The sequence below is a fragment of the Teleopsis dalmanni genome, chromosome 2 (assembly GCF_002237135.1).
Source record: "Teleopsis dalmanni isolate 2A chromosome 2, ASM223713v2, whole genome shotgun sequence".
NCBI classification, from domain to species: Eukaryota; Metazoa; Arthropoda; class Insecta; order Diptera; family Diopsidae; genus Teleopsis; species Teleopsis dalmanni.
The window spans coordinates 106,747,560-106,771,667 of record NC_051847.1 but is presented as its reverse complement, the minus strand read 5'-3'; the positions used below and the strand labels follow the sequence as shown (position 1 = coordinate 106,771,667).

Below are 24,108 nucleotides of genomic sequence, written 5' to 3'. Positions count from 1 at the left end.
ATGTGCATCTTCATATTTAACACTGAAGTACCTGTCGTTTAGATACGATGATAGCAGCTTACAGTATTGTATGGGCAATAATGATTTAAGTTTATGGAGTAATCCTTCATGCCAAACCTTATCGAAGGCTTGTGATACATCTAAGAACACGGCACAACACACTTTCTTCTCTTGCATCGCCGATTCAATGGCATTTACGACTACATGTATTTGGTCGATGGTTGAATGGTTTTTTCTGAAGCCGAATTGATGATCCGGAATTAAGCGTCTTCTCTCAATTATTGGTGATAAACGCGCTAGTAGTAGTTTTTCAAAAAGCTTCGATAAGGTTGGCAATAGAGATATTGGCCTATATGAGGATACATCATTGGGAGACTTCCCTGGTTTGGGTATCATAATTACCTCAGCGAATTTCCAAAAAATGGGTACATGTTTCAAACGGAGGCACGAATTAATTAAATCGCATAGGTAGATGATGCAGTTATTGGGTAAGTTCCGAAGAACTTCAGCAGTTATTAAGTCAAAACCAGGAGATTTTTTGAGTTTCATTGTCAAAATTTGTTTTCTCACTTCTTCCGTAGTGACTGGAACAATTGCAGCGTCGCCTTCGGGCCAATTTGTACTTGACCCAATAACATCTTGGCCTTCATTTGGACTGAAGGATTTCTCTAGGTGTTCAGCAAACAGGTTCGCCTTTTGAGAATTTGTTGTAGCCCAGTGAGTTTCGTTTATTTTTACTGGGGCAGACTGCTGCATTGGTCTGTTAAATGATTTAGCAGCTTTCCACAAAGAGTATTCATTTTTTTTGTCTGCCGTGAGGCCCATCAGAAAACTATTAAAGGTATTATTTTTGTATGATTTGATGGATGTGCGTAACTTTTTAGTTGCTCGGTTTAGTTGCGATTTAATTAACGGACATCTTGTTGCTTGCCAACGTTTTCGCAATTTTCGCTTCTCCGTAATCTTTTTTGTGATGAAGGGTGGGTATTTTTTACCATGTAAAGTTTGGAGTTTTGGTGTTGGTGTACTGTTCCACGCTGCCATCTGTAATTGCTGAGTGAAATGAAGTACTGCGTCATCTAGTTGCTCGCTGTTAACAATATGATCAAACTTGTGCAAATGTACAAGCTGAAGCTGAAAATATTTCCAGTCGGTAAATTTATTTGCTAACTTGAGTGTGTTCTGGTTTATTGTTGGATTTTGTGAAACTATCAGCAGCACTGGTGAGTGGTCAGAGCTAAAGTCGAAGCCTTCTGAGATGGTTAGGTGAGATGCTGGAATATTTTTGTAGACAAAGAAGTCTATTAGGTCTGGAACTTTGCTAGTATCCGACGGCCAGTACGTTGGTTTACCTGTTGAAATTGAATTACAAGCTGCGAGTTGCATGGCTTTGTACATTTCTCTTCCTTTGGTTGTATTAAGTCTTGAGCCCCAAAACGTATTTTTTGCATTGAAGTCTCCTCCAATTATAAAACGGCCTTGAAACCGGTTAAAGAGAGATAAGTAGTCTGCACACTTCAACTGATGCCTGGGAGGACTATATAATGCAGTTACGACCAGCGGCTGATTAAAGGTTTCCACGGAAACAGAAGTAGCTTGAAATTCGATTGTGCTATATTGTTCTAGTAAGTGATGTTTTATCGAGTTTCTAATTATGACAGCGCTGCCACCCCTAGCGCAATTATCAGGATGTATGGTATGGTATAGAATATAGTTTTTAAACGTTATGTGCGATTGCTTAGTAAAATGAGTTTCAGCGATTAAACCGATATCAATGTTTTCGCTATTTAATACGACTTCGAGTTCATTTTTATGTTTTGTTAAGCCATTCGCATTCCATAAGAATAGTTTCAAACGATTAGTCATAATCTAAAAATTGCATATTGTGCTCTAGCACGCTTAGACGTTGTTCGAGCGTTTTAAATACCTCTTCTTGTAGATTAAGTTTTGTTAAGATAATTGACAACGCGTTGTTGCTTTGTGACTCAGTACTTTGAATGGGTCCCTTTACAGTTTGGGCGTAAGTGACTGTTCTAACACTAGTAGGTCCAGTAATTTTGGATTTACTTTTTGTTACAGCAACTTGATTATTTTCGTCAGCCTTAGTTTTGTCAGCTTTGTTTTTTAATTTTATTTTTTGTAATTCTTTAGCGACTATACAACCACGATAGTTCGCTGGATGCGGTTCGCCACAGTTGCAGCATTTAGGTTTATCGGACACTGTCTTTTGGCACTCCGAAGTTAAATGTTTGCCGGCGCATTTAACACAACGTGGAGGTTTTCCACAGAAATTTTTTGTGTGACCGAACGATTGACATTTTTTACATTGAGGAATTAAGTTTGACGGTTTGATGGGTTCAATCTTTACAATTGTGTTAAGAATACTTTTTATCTCATAGATTTTCTTCACATCTTCGGTTGAGTCAAATGACAAAAGGAACATATCAAGCGGTTCTTTAGTCTTCCATTTGAGTTTGTTTATCGCACCGATTGCTTTTAAACCTTGGTTGTTTAAGTCATTTATAATCGATTCTTGATCACACGAATGGTGAAGATTTTTTACAATAACTTTTATTGGCCTAGTTTGCTTGTCTTCGTAGCTGAACCAGGAAATATTTTCGTGACTTAATAGTTTTGTGACAGATCTATAGTCAAAAGAGTCAAAAATTGATACTCTATATGAACCATTATTTATAAGTCTCACAAAAAACTTGTTTTTTATAGTTGCAATAAGTTGTGCATGTAATTTTTTAAAATCATTTATGCCATTGATAACAATAGGAGGAGGTCGAGCAATTTTATTAGGAGCAGCTTGTCCTTTTTGGCAAGTATTTGTTTTAACAGTAGGTCTACTTTGACTAGATACTTCAGGAGAGGATTCGGCCTTACGTTTTTTAGTTGGTCTTTTCTTTTTTAAGATCCAGTCTGTCTCTCTGGCAAGTTCCTCCTCATCGGTTTCATATTTTGCAATTTCTGGTACGTTTTTAAAAGATTTTAATTTTTCGTTTTCACTTCTCAGTGCAGTTAACTCATTGGATAATAATAAATATAAATTTTCAAGATTTTTAATTTTATTCTGAAGTTCTGTATTTTCTTTTTCAAGTTTGATCATTTTTTCTTTATTTCCACCACCGGGAGGTGGGGTATTAGAATCAGTCATATTAATTTTTAAATTAATACTATTTTTAGCGCGTATATTTATACTAATAATATAAATTTAAATTTAAAATTTTTACCTTAAAATTTATAAATAAATATTTTTAGCGTCCTTTCGCGTATTTATTTATTTAGCATTTGTTAGTTATTTAGCTATATTAATTACACAATTACACAATTTATTTAGTTTTTATAGATTTGTTTACAACACTTTTCTTGTGATTTAATTTAAGCTTAAAAGCTTTATTTGCTGTCTCTATCAGCTGTTTTTAAATGTGTGCGAATTTGAGGCAAAATTAACCACTTCAAAAACAAAGTAATTCCGCAAAACCAAAAACCGCTTTTTTACATAAAAACAATATAAATATGTTAATATTTTATTTTGTCGGGCACTATATTTTATAAATTTTTTAAAGAGTCACTGTCTCGGTTTTATTTTTTTGTGATAATTTTAAATTAATTTATACGTTTTACACTTAGAAAAAACATCAAAGTACGCAGTGATATTTTTTGCGCGCGCACCTCAAGTTCAACCCAATACACAGCCTATGATAAACAAAATTCAATTTCAACAGTAAAACGTGGTGGTGAAGGCGTAATGATTTAGGGGTGTATAGTAAGTAATGGTGCTGTCAGACTTGAATTTGTACAAGATACAATGGAGAAATATGGGTACCTAAATATTCTAAAAACAAATTTGAAAGAAAATGTCAAAATGTTAGGACTTGAGGCAACCTTTTTGTTTCAGCAGGACAACGACACTAAGCATACAGCAGCCATCGTACGGATTGGGATGCTGTACAATGCTCTCAGGCAACTTCAAACACTACCAGAATCACCAGACCGTAGTCCTATAGAACATCTGTGGGTTTATTTGGAAAATAAGATTCACCAGCATATGCTTTCCAGCAAGGATATAGTAAGAAACATCATCAAGGAAGAATGGCTAGAAATAAACGCACAGGATACTACAAAGCTAGTTGAGTCCCTGCAAAGACGCTTAACAGAGGTTATTAAATGCAGGGGTTATCCCACAGGCTATTAAATTTAAGATTTTTGTGAATTTTATTGTTTTAATGTAAATATTAAGAAATATCCGTAGACTTTTTCTGCTTCAAAAATTACTACTTTCGCATATAATTGTGTTTAATTTTTTTTTAAAGAATAACTGTTTAGTTTCAATATTGCAACTTTATTGTTGTTTCTTTGGTTAAAATAAATCAGGAAATAAAAATGAATTTGAGTAAAAATTAAAAAAGTTATGCGTAATTTTAGTAAAATTATGTGAATATCCGTAGACTTTTTCTACTATGTGTATTTCTATGTTTTTGGTGTTACTATTATATTTTATTATTGATAGGTGTTAGAGAGTTAGCCTATGTTAGTTACTTAGGTCATGTTAGTCCAATATATCCGGAATTGTTTCTTTACTTAACAACTAGTAAATGGAATGGTTGCAAATTGTCAAAAAAAATTAATATTCATAAAGAAATTTTTGACATATCATATAATTGCCTGTATAATAATAGGCAAATAACTCAGGACACAATTAGTAAAAATATTAATATCCTGATTAATAGTTTAGAATGTATCAGATTAGTACTAAATGTTAACTACTTTAGATTAACTTTCGAACATAAAAAACAAGCTGAGAATAATTTTACGGCTTGTAAAGAAAAAATTCTAAATAAAGCTGCAAAGAAAGGGTTTGAGGTAACGCTCTCAAATACTAATTTCCGTGCTTTTAAACAACGAGGCAGCCGTGTAGGCAATCGATACAAGGGAAAAGGCCAATATATCAATAATTATAACCGTCAAAATAATAATTATTACCGTCAAAACAATAATTATAGTTATAGACAGTCACAATATCCGCGTTATTCATCAAAACGATAATAGGACGAAAAACATAATAACCTTAAGTACTCATTAAAAAAAAATGTCTTCAGTATCACTTTAAGTCTAAGTAGTTTCATCTCCACTCATACAAATATAAATAATGGCATATCAGTATTTCTGGTAGACACTGGTGCAGACATTTCACTAATTAAACGAAACTCTATTTCTTTTGGTAACATTAAACAGATCAACAAAACTAGCCTTAACGACATAGAACATGGGACAATAACAACGTTAGGAACCATTACCTTCGATTTAACAGTTAGAAATACTCTCATAAAACACAAATTTCATGTCGTAGAAAACAATTTCCCAATTCCAACAGATGGTATAATAAGATTAGATTTCTTGAAAAAGTGCAACTGTATACTCGATTATTAAAACAGCGGAGATTGGACCATACACAGGTCAGATAATTACCCAGATGACATTGCAATTCCAGTACGCAATGCACCAAAATGCAATGCTTTATCATTGCCAACTACGTCTCAAGTGCGACGGAGTATCAAAATAGAACCTACGTCAGAAGACATATTAGTCCCAAATCAAGAATTAACCGAAGGGACATTTATTGCCAACACATTGAATCCATTTGTTAGAATAATAAATACTACAAATGAAAATGTTGTTATTGAAAACTATCAAATCAAAACACTAAGTCTAGTCTACACGATTATGAATGCATAGCATTCAATGAACCCCACCATTCTGCCAAAAAAGAAAAATTGAAAAAATTATCAAAAAAATTTTCATAATTTGTCAAAGATAAACTAAAAACCCTATGTAAAAAATATATAGACATATTTGCATTAGAAACAGAGAAAATTTCAGTCAACAATTTTTATAAACAAAAATTAAGATTAACGGATGACGAACCCGTTTATATTAAAAACTATAGAATGCCGCATAGCCAAAAAGATGAAATCTACAGACAAATAGATAAATTGATTAAAGATGTCGCTAGCTTTTTCTGGATTGAGTCCCGAACAAGCTTTTCTGTACATGGACAACTTAGTAGTTATTGGTTGTTCTGAAGCTCATATGTTTTCTAATCTGGAAAACGTTTTCAAAATTTGCAGAAAATACAACCTCAAACTATACCCTGATGAATTCTTTCTTCAGTTTTTTGGGACATAAATGTACAGATAAAGGGATTCTGCCTGATGACAGTAAATATTCGGTAATTCTAAATTATCCAACACCAAAAAATGGTGATGAAGCTAAATGCTTCGTAGCGTAATTATTACAGACACTTCGTATGTTACCTAATTTTGCTGAATCCGTCCGTCACATAACAAAGTTATGTAAAAAGAACATTCCATTTGTATGGAGCTCGAAAGTGAAACAACATTCAACTATCTGAAAAACCAATTAATAAATCCCAGAATCTTACAATACCCAGATTTTCAAAGAGCGTTATACAATACAACTGATGTTAGCAAATACGCCTCCGGGGCAGTGTTAAGCCAAGAATATCAGAAAATGCAATTACCTGTTGCATATGCATCCAGAGCTTTCACCTCAGGTGAAGGTAATAAGTCCACTATTGAGCAGGAATTAACTGCTTGTAAAGTTCAATTACTATCAATAAGTTCGAAAGACGTGTGTGTTTTCAATGTTCACTGATTTTATTTCTTTTAAATTTCTTAAATCAAACATAGTTTATTAATACTAATTTCCAATAGAAACTTATGTACTGATTCTATTGGTTAATACTTAAATTACTTGCGCCTAATTGGTTAACCCAAATTAAAAGAAAATAGCTTTATCTTAAAACAAATAGTTTATCAATAAATAGTAAGAACGCAAGTGTTCCACATATGGTTTCACTTGAAACCGTTTATTCTATTGACACAGTTTTGAATTATACATATTGCACATATGGTGCAATGTGCGGCTCAGTTATTTGTCACCAAAGCTATGACAAAATAAAAGCTCATGTTACTGAAAATAATTTATTGTTTTTTTTTATATGAAATAGAACTGTGTCAATATTTACATTAAATTTATTTGGCGCACTTATCCGTTGTGTGATATGTGTGGTCTTATACCCATATCACATTATATGCTATAAATTGGGCAATCAATTATTTTAAACCTTACATATATGGTACAAAATTTCTAGTTCAAAGTGATAACAGACCACTTTCATACATATTTTCACTTAAAAATCCATCATCAAAATTAACCAGAATGAGGCTGGACTTAGAACAATATGATTTCATGGTAGAGTACTTGAGAGGAAAACAAAACCATGTAGCTGATGCTATTAAACTGTAATGATCAGACTTTTGCGAATTCCCAGTTCTGACTGGGGAATTTGTTGATGCTGATAATTTGGTTGTTGAAGATCTATACGAGGGCTGCTATATATATTTCTGGCCTAATAATGAAAATGCGAATATTTATCATCAAAAATTGTTTTATTTTTTTCAAAGTATTCTCCGACCTGATTTTTACAATTTTGCATGCGCTCAAACCAATTGTCGAAGCATTTTTTCCACTCCGATTGAGACACCTCCACAACATGGTTTTTGAACATATCAACAGCATCTTCTGGCGACAAAAAACGTCTTTTAAAGCACCGCGACCGTATTTTTTCAACATTTCTTTGTACCAATCGAAACGACTTTTTTTTGAGCGATTGTCAAATTGTGCGGGATCCAACGAGAACAAATCTTTTTCGTAAAAGCCAAGTATTCATGCAATATCGAATGTATGCTAGTAGGAGAAATGCCCAAGGATGCCTCTATCTCACGGTATGTCACATGACGATTTTGCATTATCAGTTCACGCACGGCATCAATGTTCTCTGGCACAACGGCCGTTTTTGGACGAACTTCACGGAATTCGTCTGTGGACGACCTTCTCACAGTGCTATAGGATGGTGCTTCATCGCCATACAAAGATTTAAATTCATCAATGCACTCTTGTCGTGATAAACCACGTCGAAAGTTGTGAAAAATGATCGAACGAAAATGTTCACGTATTAATTACATTTTTTGGCCGAGATGAATTTTTGAAGTCTCTGTAAATAAAACAATTCACAATTAAATGACAACACGTTCTTAGTGATGTTATGCTAAAAAATGTCAACCTTTCCAATGGAAATGTCAGATTGCAACTGGTAACAGTTAGTGTTACCTAGGCCAGAAATATACATAGCAGCCCTCGTATAATGCTCCTGCTGGATTTGTTGTTTTAGTTGTTTCTGTATTTGCTGGTTTTACTGTGGTTGTTTTTGTTGGGTATGCTGTTGTATTTGTTGGAGTAGTAACTGTTAATTTGATCGTTGTAGTGTTCATTGACTTTCACTATTGAATGCTTTTCAGCATGGACGATCAGATTGCAGCTGTATTTGTTGGTAGACTTGTAGAGTTTGTTGGATTACTTTATACAGCTGTTCTTGTATTTGTTTCGATTGACCGGCATTTCGTCAAGTCAAAGCGATTACCAGATATTATTTGATATTGAGAATTTCAATTTGAAATTTTCTTTCATTTTTGCTAATGTACTATTTAGAATAGTTTGAGTATAAATTGTCACGAGTTATAGCACTTTATTTATTCGATAATGAATGAAATACACGTCGCACTAGTGAGCAGGCCTGCCTATTGTATAACTAAACACTAATTCTATTAAATACTAATGTATTTAATTGATTTGCAACATTATGTACTTAATAATAAAATAATAATTGTATTAATTCTAATATTCCCAGTAAATTAGTTTCTCCCAAAATGTTTTTCTGCCTACAATAAAATTCCCCTATTCTGAATTACTACGAAGACGGTTGCAATCTTAAAATGTGGGAACAACTAAAAACACAAATTTTTATTTTTGAAATTTAACAGCATTTGCATTTTTGATAGCGAAAAACACGAAAATAAAAAGAAAACAAACAAATGAAGAGAAATACGCTTAAGTTAAGTGTTTAGTTCTGAATTTAAGATATTAAAATTTGAAATATGCATTCAATAGCAGTGAACGAAAACAAACATTATCATCATCAATAAATGGATACACAATATCTTTACAATTTAAAAACACAAACAAAATGCATGCAATACGAAGCAACAACAATGCAAATAAAAATGTGTCAAAATCGTTTTGTTCAACAAACACTAGAAAGACCACTATGTTCGGGAAAAGAACACTAAAAAGAGCACTACCTTCGGGAAAAGATCGTTAAAAAGAGCACGGGAAAAGAAAACAAACAATGAAATAAATTTTAGAGTTTCTGTTTGCGGACATAAAAATCTAAACTTTTTTTTGAATTGTTTTGGACTTTTTTTAATGTACTCTGTTTGTTTAATATTTTTTATCAAAGTCAGTACACAAAAGTGTACTTACAAACAGTACACTATGTTCGGTACTTTAGTGTTTGCTTTCGTTCACTGTTCAATAGCATTCAAAATAAATAAATAAAAGGTTTATGTTCATATTTATAAATTTATACGTGTATTTTTTTTTTTGTTTTCTCAAAATAAAGTAGAATAACTTACTTGGTTATATCACAATATTGCTATTATTTATTTTTAATAATAATGACGAACTTGATCTAAACTGGCTAATAGTTTGTAATAATAATAATAATTTTTAATGATTTAACTTAAGTATAATTTTCCCTATTTCCAAAAGTTGACGATTTTTCTCAATTTCGTCTCCAATTTTTCTTTAACTTTAATTTTTCTATCATATGTTTTGCTTTTGCTCCTTCAATTCTTGTTGTTAGTTTTTCTATTTTCTGAAAGTGTTTGCTTTGAAGGTATATTTTTTATGGTGTTTTGATAACTTTTTTTATTGTTTTCTATTTCAAGTTTAATGGTATCGCATATTTCCCTGTGTATTCCAAGTACCTTTCTTGAAGCATTTGCAGTAAAATCTTTATTGCTTACTGGTTCTTTGGTGAAATTAAATGGATTAAGTGGACAATGTTCTTCTTTGTTACTATGCTGTAGAACTTTGTAGCCTTATGCGGTCTTCTATAGAATTTAACCCAATTTTTTCACAGGTAAGCCTTAAACAGACTTTTTCAGTTCTATTAGATTTTAAATTCCTTAACCAATTTTCGGTCGCACCTAGAAGTTGAAATTATTCCGGCGGATAACGTAGAATTTAATAAAACAAAAATTATTAAACAAACTATGTGATAGTCAAAATATACACAAAGAAATGCTACAACGGTCCTCCCACCTAAGAGGAAAAAATTGACCAAACACTTATTTTCATGTAATTGTTACAAACTATTTTTGCCATATATTTTAACAGGAACCTTTTGCTGAACTACGAGACCAGTTGCAGTGCGAGCAACAGGTGAAAATTTTGGAAATTTAGCTTTACACTTCATGGAAGTTTTTGAGTTTGGTGTTCTATTTTAACTTCTTGCAATGAATCAACCTCCGAACCATCCACAATTTGATCATATATGTACTCATTGTTACTTACAGTATAAGATGGTGGAATATTTATAACAAAATCTCTTTCTGCTTGATTTTCGGAATCAGAACCCGCCAAAATATTTTATATTTTAATATTTTATTTTAGTATCGTGCCTTAACTGGATTAGATCCAAAGTTTCAGGAGGATAAGGTTGTGGCAAACTAATATCCTTAGCAGCTTCAAAAACAGAATTGTTTATTCGTATTTTACCGGAAAATTCCTATAAAAATGTTCTCGATACTATCATATTCTTCTCGTAGAATACGGTTGTATTCGACACATCATTAAAGAAATTATTCCCTCCACGATTGTCTGGATTGCAGGTAAGTGATGAGCCGATTCGGTTGCGTAGCTTGCTGTACTGTTGTTTAACAGTTATGAGACACACGAAGAAATTTTGGGTTGGCAGATGTTGATAGCGACAATTTCAATACAATTTTGGACAGGTTTCGACATTTTTCCGCAGACTGCTACTTTATTAATTTCTAATTTTATTATAAACTCATTGTGAACAACGGGAAAAATTTTAACATAATCGCAAATTACGTTAATAAAGGGAATTTTTAAAATATAAAATATCATTTTTCTATTCTGTAATATTTTGATTTTAGCAGAACTTAAAATATTGTTTATACTTATTTGTACGTTCTCAATGTCTGTAATATGTTCTAGTTCTATTGACTATACCTTCTTTAACCATGATGAACGACATCATCACGGTATTCATTCAAATGGATAATAGCCCATTTTCTTTATGAAAAGCATTAATGTTGTTGTGATGCTGCGTGGAGTTAATTATACTAGCCAATTCATTGATTCTGTCCTGTAATAGTGTTTATTTCTGTCTGGCAATATGTTGATTGCTATTTTCAATCAACATATTTTTCTTTGTTGAAAGTAATTCATAGTCATTATGATCAGGTGTTACCGCTATTAATTTCAGGGTAGAACCCAGAAATTCGATTTCTCTTTCGTATTTTCTGGGTATTTTTAAAGTATTTATAATTCTCCTGATTTCGCTCGCCTGATCACTTAGGATGTCCTAATTGTGATTAGATTTATCAAGTTGGTTCGCTAAACTGTGCTATTTCCTCAAATTCGGAACGGTTAGTACCACGAATAATGTAGGTTGATTAATAAACATAGCAGCATTCCCAAAGGGATTGCTATAAAATGGGCAGAAGTGAAGTCAATTATTTTCAATTATTAAGTGTTTCATTATTACAAATACGGTAATTGAAGTAGCTCTGCTGATTGTTCTTGATTCGTAAATTTACTTACAGAATTGATGTATAAATGATGATATGTTTTACTTTTTTCAATTTAATAGAAATTGAATTTTCAGAATTAGATGCACAGTATATTTCTTCTATGAATAGTTTTTTTAATCCTGACTTCACTGTATTATAAACAATTATTTTGAATTTAACAATTTAAGTTAATTGGCAATTAAATTAAGCAATTAAAGTCACAGTTAATTTCTTCTACGAAGAGTTTTTTCTTGTATTTTTTTTATTTTAATTTTAAAAATTTAAGATAAATTTTTGCAACTAAAAGCGCAGTTTATTTCTTCTGTAAAGAGTTTTTTTGATCGTATTATGCTTTATTATTTAATTATTAACGTTGGGCACTAGTTAACAATTATCCGGCTTAAAATTGTTAGTTAATAATTTTACTATCTTCTATGAGGACTTGGAACACAAATTTTACGTTAGCTCACTATTCAGCGCTTTTAAAAACTGATTTTAAATTTATTGGTTTTTAAATACTTTTAATAATATTTTACAATTAATAAGTTATTAAAATGAATACATAAACAATTAAAAATAATATTTATTAAAAAGAACTTATTTCCTGATAATGCATTAACTGTTAGTAAATCTAAAGCATTTCAATATTTCAGAACACTTTATACTTCTTTAAGCTTCTTTGTGCTTAAAAATGGAGGAAAAATCAAAATTTATCATTTCAACTTGTCAAAAATGTGACTATGTTTATCGCTATTGGTCGAATTTTCGACCGTCACTTTTGAAATTTAATAATCATATGTAATGTGGGATTGATGGGATTGAACATACAAGGTAAAGTGTCTGATTGGATTTAACATGGTAAATGCCAGCGCGATCCTTGTCAGTGTTCTCTCCAAGTTGACACACAGCCTCCACGTGGTTCCTCTGGATAGCTACAATCATCCGTGCGTAGTGAACTAATGTGTGCAGCGAAATCCACCTCAGGGATATATGAGGTTATGCGTCGGGCTTGGAACCCACCATTTAAAAAATTCTTTCAATGCAAACGAAGAGGCAGCCTCGGATAAGGAAACGATCTACTGATGACGACAAACGCAAACATATTAAGGAACACGATTTAAAAATATGCACCTGAAATGTCCGAACTCTTTACAAAGAAGGTGCATCTATACAGCTGGTTAATGTCCTCAAGGAATATAAGGCTGACATTACCGCTCTCCAGGAAATGCGATGGACGGGACAAGGATGCTCTAAACGAGATCATTGTGACATCTACTACAGCTGCCATGCAACAAAGCACGAGTTTGGAGTCGGATTTGCGGTAGGCCAAAAGCTGAGAAATTTGGTCTCAACGTTTACACCAATAAACGAAAGGCTCGCAAAAATCCGGATTAAGGCAAAATTTTTCTTTATCACTCTAATATGTGCGCATGCCCCGACGGAAGATAAAGATGACGACACCAAGGAAATTTTCTATGAACAGCTTGAACAAGCATATGAACGCTGTCCCCATCATGACATCAAAATCGTTGTTGGAGACTTCAACGCAAAGGTGGGTAAAGAAGGTATCTTTGGTGCTACTGTCGGAAAGTTCAGCCTTCACACGAAAACTTCTGATAATGGAAGAAGGCTGATTGATTTCGCCGCGGCTAGAAACATGGTGGTTAGTAGTACCAGATTCCAGCATCTCAACATACATAAGGCAACATGACTGTCACCTGATCAAAGCATAAGATCTTAAATTGATCACGTTGTGATAGACGGAAGGCATGCTTCCAGTGTCTTGGATGTACGTACTATCCAAGGAGCCAACATCGAATCGGATCATTACCTTGTTGCAGCCAAGATCCGCACACGTTTATGTGCGATGAAAAAGGTACGTGAACAAGCACAGGAAACCTAGACGTCGAAAAGCTACAACCTCAACAGACAGCTAATGACTTCGCTACTCGACTCTCCCAATATCTGGAAAATTCATCTGAAGAAGTCGATATATGCGCGCAATAGAACCACATCTCCAACTCTATGCGTACCGCTGCAGAAGAGGTGATCGGCTATCACCGTATACAAAGAAACAGCTGGTACGACCAAGAGTGTCGCAATGCTACCGCAGAGAAAGACGCAGCATATCAAGCCACACTGCGGTGGCTTGATATGCAGTTGCGACGCGCGCTGTTAAAGAGCGATATCGGCAAAAGAGAAGGGAAGAAAAACGTCTTTTCAGGCGAAAAAAGAAGGAAACAGAAAGACGTGAGTACGAAGAGCTTGAGAAGCTGGACGACAGGAATATGGCTCGAAAATTCTATCAAAAAATTAAAAGCTTGACAAATGGTTATAAACCCGGAGCTAATTCCTGCAAAGATGAAAACTGTAATGAAAACTAAATGGCGGTAGTAGCAATATGACTGAAAGCGAAGATGATCCCGAATTTTCAATCGTTGACGATGAAATAATCGTCCCGCCTCCCGATCATAATGAAGTTAAAACAGCTATAACGCGGCTCAAAAACAACAAAGCTGCAGGCGCCGATGGTTTACCGGCTGAGCTGTTTAAAGCTGGTGGCGAAGAGCTATCAAAATGCATGCTACAGCTAATTCGCAACATTTAGTCGGATGAATGCATGCCCAACAATTGGAATTTAAGTGTGCTTTGCCCAATCCACAAAAAAGGTGATCCTGCAAACTGCGCCAACTACCGCGGGATCAGTCTTTTAAATATCGCATATAAGGTTCTGTCAAACGTACTATGTGAAAGATTAAAGCCAATCGTCAACCAACTGATTGGACCTTATCAGTGTGGCTTCAGACCTGGCAAATCCACTCTAGACCAGACAGTGCGTCAAATCCTGGAGAAGACTCAAGAAAAACAAATCGACACACACCACCTATTTGTCGACTTCAAAGCTGCTTTTGACACTACTACTAGAAGTACACTCTATGCCGCTATGTCTGAATTTGGTATCCCAGCAAAACTTTTACGGCTATGTAAAATGACGTTGATACCTCTCCGAGCCGTTTGATACCAAACGAGGTTTCAGACAGGGTGACTCCTTGTCGTGTGACTACTTTAACCTAATGTTGGAAACGATAATTCAAGCAGCAGATTTAAACCGTACTGGCACAATATTCTACAAAAGTGTAATGCTGCTTGCGTATGCCGACGATATTGATATCATTAGTCTGAACACTCGCGTCGTCAGTGCGGCATTTTCCAACTTAGAAAAACAAGCAAAGCAAATGGGTCTTGTGGTAAATGAGGACAAAACAAAGTACTTTCTGTCAACAAACAAATCTCCTGAGCGTCTTGGGACCTACGTTACTGTTGACAATTATAAGTTCGAAGTTGTGAAAGACTTTGTTTATTTAGGAACCAGCTTAAACACCAAAAATGACGTCAACCTAGAGATTCAACGAATAATTACTCTTGCCAACAAATGTTACTTCGGGCTAAGTAAGCAATTGAGAAATAAAGCCCTCTCTCGACAAACAAAAATCACGCTCACAAATCCGTTATCATGCCTGTCCTGCTGTATGGTGCAGAAGCTTGGACAATTACCAACAGTAATGAGAAGGCGTTAGGAGCATTCGAGAGAAAAATTCTTCGAAAGATCTATGATCCCTTACGCGTTGGCGACGAGTATCGAATTAGATGGAACGATGAGCTGTATGAGCTATACCGCGACATTAACATAGTTAAGCGCATAAAAATTCAGCGGCTACGCTGGCTTGGTCATGTCGTGCGAATGGAAGAAAGTGCTCCAGCTAGAAAGGTATTTGACTCGGTACCCGCAGGTGGAAAACGCGGTAGAGGACGTCCGCATCTTCGGTGGAAGGACCAGGTGACCAACGATTTGGGGGCGCTCGGTACTACCAACTGACGTCAGAAAGCAACTAATCGGGCTGACTGGCGGAGGCTACTCGACGCGGCCAAGGACGACACACGTCTGTAATGGCCAACTAAGATAAGAAGATTTAATGTACAACATCTGTTGACCCATAACTTCGCGCCTTTTGCTATATATTGTAACAGTTCTTGGAAAAAAGTTATTTTTATTTATTTATTGTTTTTAAGTTTCAAAAAACATCTAAAATATTGATTTTGCGAAAAATTCTAAGGAAAACCGGAAAACATATGGTTATCTAGTTTCCTGTTAAAGCTATATCAGTTAATGGTCGAAAATAGGACCTGCTCCTTTTCATCTTCAGATTTTTAAATTGTCCGCTGCTTTCTATTCGATGTATTTTGTTTTGATCAACCCACACCTAAAATATAAAGCACTATTCTGTAGCTACACGACAAATAATAAAATTTTCGTCCTATGCCTTCTACCTTTTGTCACTCAGTTATATTTTTTATTAGTTAAGAGAACAAAAAATCGCGCGATAACCGAATTTTTTTCCATGAAATCTATAATTTACCAGAAAAATAGTCAAAAGTCTTAACTTACGATGAGAAATATGTCGATTGAAATAAAAATGACCATTTTTTAGAAATAAACGTTTTTTAATTATTACAGAATATAGCGCTTTTGCTACTCACTTGTTTTTACCCAATGTTTGTGTAATCTAAACATAGCAACTGTCATTAACTATCAACGAATACTAAATATTAGTGTATCGTCTACCGTAGCATAGCAGAAACAATCTAGCAATAATACTTAAAATAGGAAACTTTTAAGGTCTTTATTATTTTCTAGTTCTGCTGTAATGAAAATGCAAATAAATTTATACAACCTTTACAAATTATGTATTAATTTGAAATTTATTTGGAAATTGCTTGTAAGTAAATTTGTAATTCATACATAAATAGTAAATTGAATTTAAAAGAAATCAAAACACAATTATTTTTACTTTATTATTTATTTGTTGTTAATTTTACTGTAACAGATAACAGACATTTGCTATTCTTCCGATATAAATTGCTCATTTTTGTAAGATATGTTCAAATAATTTTTATATATTATTTAATATTATGTTCCCACTCCACTGCAGCTAAATAAATTTATGTTAATAAAATCAAGATCAGCATAACTTGGTTTATGCATGTGAGAGATCTCAGAAAGCTCTTTGTTTCTTTATATTTCAATTAACGTCTAACTAAAATGAATATTTTTTATTTAACAATATATGATACAATATCGCGTATCAAATATTGATATGAAAACTTATTTATATATTTTGATATGTTAGGGTTAAGCAATTGAATTATTATCAACTACACACAGGTATTTCTGTCAAACTGATATTGCCAACTACGTGAAAACATAGGAAAGACAGGTGCTTATATTGTTTACAAGATATCACTGTTTACAAGCTATCACTGTTTACAAGCTAGTTTTATAGAACAAAGGTTATTCGAAATGGAAATCAAACATAATAGTGTTATTGAGTTATATTTGGCTGGAAAATCACAACCAGCTTTTGTGTGTGAGCTCAAAGACCTCAAAGTCAATGTTTGTGTATCGTACCATAAATCGTTACAATAGTACAGGCAACGTAGTTAAACACTATGGTGGTGGGCTAAAAAAAAACCACAACGTCACCTGAAATGGTTCGGAGAGTGAAGGCTGGACTTAAACGAAATCTGGTGATAAAACGACCAAAGAACTAAAAAAAACCCAGCAAAGCATCTAACGCTTATTCCAAAATGAGCTTAAGGTGAAACCTTACACATTCCAAAAGGTTCAAGATTTTACACCAAAGCAACAAAATATGAAGACTCAAATAACAAAATGTATTGTTACGCTTGTACGAAAGTGTCGAATTTCCAAACAGTGTGTTTTTTGATGAGAAAAATTTCCCCATTGAGCAATTCATAAACTCTCAAATGATCGTGTTTACTTAACTGAATGCACTACCGAAAATTTGAGGCAAGTGGCCTCCCAAAGTAATTTTCCAAACTAATGGTATGGGCAAAAGGCTGTAAATGTTGTTATGCTCTTAATATTATATTAATGTTGATCAATTACACCATAAACTAAGACTGTATTATTAACATTGGTATTATCTTTGTACCATAAGGATAAGTATAGACTATAGTCGAAATAATGATAACAATAAAATATATTTTTTCTAAAATAAATTAAAAAGCTGAGTACTTCTAAAGCAATTAACCACTTAGCATATTCAAAATTATATATAAATTAAGGCTAAATTTTTAACACCAGCTACACTTATTGTTCCGTAAGTCATCACTCTATTACCTGTGCTTTACGGTTGGGACCTAATTTGTTGATTGATGACCGGTGTTAGATTTCGTCATTTACTAGGAATCCATTACCAAAATAAATTTGCAATTGTCAGCGAATTACAATTGCCTATTTTTTTATTGAAATGATTTTTCAAAACTGTTCGTTCTGTTTTTTCTTAGCAGCACTAACGTCTGCTAGTTTTAGGGTACTAAGTTTTGGCATCTTGGTCACTTTTATAAAGGTGTGAACTAAAATCTCGACAGTAAAGTATTTTTTGAAGTAAACTTTTTGACATATTTTCAACTTTATTTTGTTTTTATTTAAAACGACATTTTATACTCCGGAAAATAACACATTCGATGGTATTTCTAATTCTCGTTAGGATTTACCTTCTTTAAAATATTTTCTTCCTATAACAATATTTCTATTTCTTTTTTTACCTATAATGACTTATATAGTTTATTGATATTCGATATCTGAGGCAACAACACAAAAAAAAAATTGTTTATACTGTATTCTTATAATATTGGTGATGTTTATTTTGGAACTCTTAATATGGAGTGTGTGTTTAAGCATAGTCTCTTACTGCATTTTTCCATTATTTGGAAACGCCATTTATATAATCTCTGAGATTAATATACATATATTTCTACATAGTAGATACATACCTCAATGTAAATTTCTGGTGCCATACACTGTTCTATAATAGATTGTTTTTGATCTTGTATATTTATATCCGGTAAGGATTTGCTTTCTTCCGTTTGAGTATATTTTGAAACGTAAGTAATTGAATCTGATTTTATATCCAAATTTAAACTCAATGGCTTCAATGTTAATATAATGTTATTAAGTACGGAAAAACTATTTTCATTGTGCATTTGAGTTACGTCAGAAACATTTATATTATCTTTAATCTCATCAAATTTCTGTGGTGCATTTATTTCCAGATCTCTTACGTCCTTAAAAATATTTTCAGGTTTCTGACTCTTATTGTAGAGTTTCTCAAATGGTGTACCACATCTTTGGCGAACTTCAATACAAACGGATTTGTCGCCATCAGTATTAAGGAACATTTTAGAAGTTTCATCGTGTGTTAAATTATTTACGCACACACCATTTATCTAAAATAAATGTTAAAATATTAAGATGTATATGGCAATTTTCAAATTTTGTTGATAAATCTAGTCACAAACCTTCAACACAACAAAGTTGATATCATCCATGGTTTCCATATATATTTTTACTTAGAACTAAAGGAAAAATATTTATACTAAAATCACAGGCCTCAATATCAAACTCTGTATTTGCTTTTATGAACACATATATACGCCCATAAACAACCGAATGACATAAAAACTGAAATCAAAATCTTACTTCAACTTTTATTTAATTTAAATTTCGTTTTCACTTTCATGCATGATGCAAGTTCTGCTTGAAGGTATAGAGCAGAAAAGGTCTTATACGGTATGGATATTTAATTGATAAGGACACAAATTAACACATATACTCTCAAAAATGACACAAATTCCATTTTAAATCCCATGATTATTTTCAACTTCACCACCTTTAGGTTCGTTTGATACAAACATAAGATTGCACTGTGCCAAATATATAAAAAGAGACCGTCGTAATAATTATTAAAAAGGTAGTAAGTTTTGTGCCATAAATATTTAATGAATTTAATGTTATAACAGTTTATAATAATTTATTTTTTTTAATAATAATAATATTCATTATTAATAATAAGTTAATAATCATTATAGTCTAAATAATTACTAAATTAGTGGTTTAAGGATGATAAAAAAATTGTATTAGAGGTTGAGTTGTAATCTATACATATATTTTGTGTATATTCTAAAAAATTGGTTAATTCAATGACCAAAAAATTATTTGAATGTCATTATTTTATTTTTTTTATGGGCTATTATGTTCACCTAATTCTATTAAAATATCTTATTTCAGTACATCATTTTTTAATTAAAATATGTCAAATGTTTCGGCCAACTTATGTGGCTATCTTAATTGTTTATTCTACATATTTTATAAATATATTGTGTTTAACTATTATACTTGTACTTTTACGTTGCTATATAATGATACATATATACAATAATAATTAGTAGGAGAAAGAAACAATTCTACAATACAGTAAAAATTAAACGACAATACAATACATTTGTATTGTAGTGCGCATACACATATTGACACAGCACATAAATAATCTTCAGTTTATTCCCATACTTTGTTTGCGATATTTATGCAACGGGAATTAGACACCACGCGATAAGCGTCGTGGAATGTGCTGGCTAGTCAAATATGTTTATGCACACTTAATATAAACTGCATGTGCTTGCGCTGCGACGTTTTGCACATGTATTAGTATAAGTGTTATGTACATGCGCTGTGTCGCTATGTACTTAGACGTTAAGCATAATAACTTTGATGTACACCATTCCAATAAAGATTTAGACATGAAACGATACGGATCTTTCATTTTGTTTACATGGCGACCGTGACAGATTTCTCAAACGAATGAACTCAAATGTAGAAAATCTGAACAATTAAAGTTTAAACAATTAAAAAAAAAAAAAAATTAAATTAATTAAATTTTAAAGTGAAATTTAATTTGACTAAAAATTATTTAGAAAATTCTTATATTTCAAGAATTAATATTAAAAGTCAAGCATGGATATTTTATTTTCATTAAATAAAAATAAAAATAAAAACAAAAAACACTTGTGACAAAAAGAAAACAAAATAAAAATTTAAAGAAAACAAAAAAAAAAAATATTTGACGCACTTTTAAATTTTAAGTAATGTTGACAAAATAATATAAATATTAATAATTAAAATAAAAATATTTATTCCAAGGAATAAAAAACCATTTTGTGAAAAAAAGCGTGTGAAATAAAAATAAATAACGGTGCACAAATTTTTTTTTTCCCACTCGCAAAAAGGAAAAGTCACAGTCATCAACCACAGCAATACAACAGCTGCTACATAATGCCAAATATAAGGGAATGCAAGAAAAGTCACAGTCATCAACCACAGCAATACAACAGCTGCTACATAATGCCAAATATAAGGGAATGCAAGCAAGTAGATTAAAAATTAAAAAACAAAAAAAAAAAAATATATATTTTATAGAAATGAAAATTTTATTAGTTTGAAATAACCTGTAAATCAATAATATTTTTTTATTCTGGAAATTACTTTAAGAAAAACAATAATCATAATAAATACAAATTTATAAAACACGAATACCAAATTAAACTAAATCATGATAAAATTGTTTAAAAATTAATAAAATTGAATAACTCTTATATTTAATTCAAAAAAAAATTATTAAAAATTAATTTGTTATAATAAATACAACTATATACATAAGTGATTTTTTTTAAAAAAAAAATATAATTGAATGTATTAGTTTTACTTTAATGTTAACAAAAAGTTTACTTTTTCATATAAAATCAACTGTATTTAACAAACAGTTGTTTATTAATTATATTTTATTTATATATTTATATTTGTATTCTATATATATGTTTTCTATATATCCATACAATTTTTATGATTTATATTCATTCATTCATTAATATTATTTGGAAATGTGCGGCCCAAAAGCCAATTTCGATAGGCCTCAGGCCAATGTAATTAATGAAGTGGAAGTACAAACAGATTTAAGTGATTTAAAAACCACAAATTTCCTTTTACTTATTCTTGTTGTTATAGTGATAGGAAAAATTGTTCTCAAATTAATAGGAAAATACAGAGCTTCCGTTAAAAGGAAGTATATGAATCGTGCAGTTTCAACAGATAACATTTAAAATGCTTAATTTGAGTTTAGTAATTTTTTTTTCTCTTCTCTCTGCTGCATTTAGTTAAAAATTCATTACTGGATTAATACTTAAAATATATAGAATATTTTTACTATAATTTTGAGTTCCCAATATGTAGTTGTATAAGAAAATTTAATATTAAATTTTATATAATAGTTGAATTTTAGCTTATAATGGCTATGTTATAGAATTATCTGTAAAATTTAAATAGTTTAATATAACTTATGCACCCAAATTGTTAAGATTTTCGTAAATTTAATTTACAATTGAAAAAATAATATTGTTTGATGGAATGGCAAACAATATTGAATAAAATACGTTTCCTAAAAGAAACGTTTAACAAGTCATATAAATGTATGGCAATAGACAGACCTGTTAGTGCTACAACACTACACAAACACTGTACGTTATTATTACAAAGTTTAGAAAGTATTCGGGTACTTTTAAATGTACACTTTGATAGGTTCACAACCGCACACAAAGCGGAAGCGAGGAAAATCTTTGGAGACCTCCGTGAAAAAGCTATCAAAGTTACCTTAAAAAGAGGTATTAATATTGAAATACCCACAACATTAAATGAAAAAATTTCTATTACTATAGAATTAAACATAGACTCAGACTCTTCTTCTAATTACCCAGACTCTGAAATTAAAATGCCTATGACAGTAGTAGAATTCCTAAACACGGCGACCAAAGTCATCCCTGACTTTGACGGAACACCAGAAAATTTGCAAAGTTTTCTAGATGCTCTATCTATCGTCGATACTTTTAAGGATGGTCATGAAGCAACAGCTGTAGCCCTTGTGAAGACAAAACTTAAAGGAGCAACAAGAAGTCTGATAGAGAATGAAGTATCATTGAGCCAAATAACAGATAAACTTAAATCCACTGTTAAAGGTGAGTCGGTATCAGTACTCACAGCCAAGCTAATGAACATACAGCAAAGGAGTAAAACGGCTAACCAATATGTTAAAGAAATAGAATCTTTAACAAAATCTCTACAATGTGCATACATTTCAGATGGTTTATCTCGGGAACAAGCAGAGAAATACTCGACCGAGCAAGCGGTCAACGCTATGACTAAGAATTGCTCATTAGAGAAAGTTAAACTGATAATGGAAGCCGGTCAGTTCAAAACAATGAGCGATGCAGTAACTAAGTTCGTCACAAGCTGCACAAATGCGACAGGAAAAGAAGACACAATTCTTCATTACAGATCACAATCTAACGGCGCATTTCAGCACAATAATCGCGGTAATTATCGTGGAAATTACCGTGGCAATTATCGCGGCACTGGAAGGCAACCTAGGTACAATCGATATGCCAACAATAACAATAACTGGCAAAACAACAACTACAGACGTCGGAACTACCAAAACAATAATGGTGGGAATGCTGGAAACAGGTATGTGCGAGTGATTGCACGGGAAGATCAGGATCCGGAAAACCCGAATGTCCCCTTGAGAAATCAATAATTAACCAACTAAAAAAAGTATATAATATTCATCTAAGTCTAAGCATCTTTATACAGGTACATAACAATAACACAAATAAACTGTTAACACTTCTAGTTGATACAGGTGCTGATATTTCCTTATTAAAACAAATTAACTTTGAGTACTCCTTGAATACACTTTGCACCACACGTATAACAGGTATAGGGCAAGGTACAATAGAGTCATTAGGATCAACATGTATAGATCTCAGAGTCAGTAAATTTCTGGTATCACATGAATTTCATGTAGTACACGAAAATTTCCCTATTCCTTGTGATGGAATTTTAGGCATGGACTTTATAAAAAAGTACAATTGTCTAATAGATTTCAACAAGGAACAAGATTGGTTGATACTAAGACCCAATAGTCCATGTCTGAACATTCACTTACCGATACTTCACTCTAATACGAACAAAATTATTTTACCAGCACGTTCTGAAGTAATCAGACAGGTACACGTTGACGCGGAAGAAAACCAAGTATTAGTAGTCAATCAGGAACCGCAACCAGGTATACTGATTGCCAATACAATTGTTAATACCAAAAACCCATTTATTCGTATTATAAATACGAATACAACAAATAAAACACTTAGTCTCAATAGTATTCAGACAGAAAGTCTTTCCAATTACCAAATAACAAACCATAATAAAATTCAAGAAAACCGAAAAAGTGAAGTACTCTCATTACTTAGTAAAAATTTTCCTAAACAATTTCAAGCACAATTAACTAAGATATGCAATAGTTACAGTGATGTCTTTGGACTCGAATCAGAACCAATAACAACAAATAATTTTTATAAACAAAAAATAAGACTTAAAGATGATGAACCAATA

At 32.3% G+C, this 24,108-nt stretch overlaps 1 protein-coding gene across 2 annotated transcripts in view; it reads right to left on the bottom strand.

Annotated features, from left to right (window-relative positions):
* Positions 1-19,302, bottom strand: part of LOC119686468 (slo-interacting protein 1-like) — a 104,459-nt gene extending 85,157 nt beyond the window's left edge. Inside the window, exons 1-2 of one of the 2 annotated variants that reach the window (XM_038101054.1) lie at positions 19,131-19,302; positions 18,606-19,058 (exon numbers count right to left, since the gene is read on the bottom strand). In XM_038101054.1, coding sequence (XP_037956982.1) covers positions 18,606-19,058; positions 19,131-19,169 — 492 coding nt within the window. In that variant the 5' untranslated portion in view covers positions 19,170-19,302. The remainder of the gene's footprint in view (positions 1-18,605; positions 19,059-19,130) is intronic. The other variant, XM_038101053.1, reaches the window with a different exon arrangement.
* Between the last annotated feature and the right edge of the window lie 4,806 nt (positions 19,303-24,108).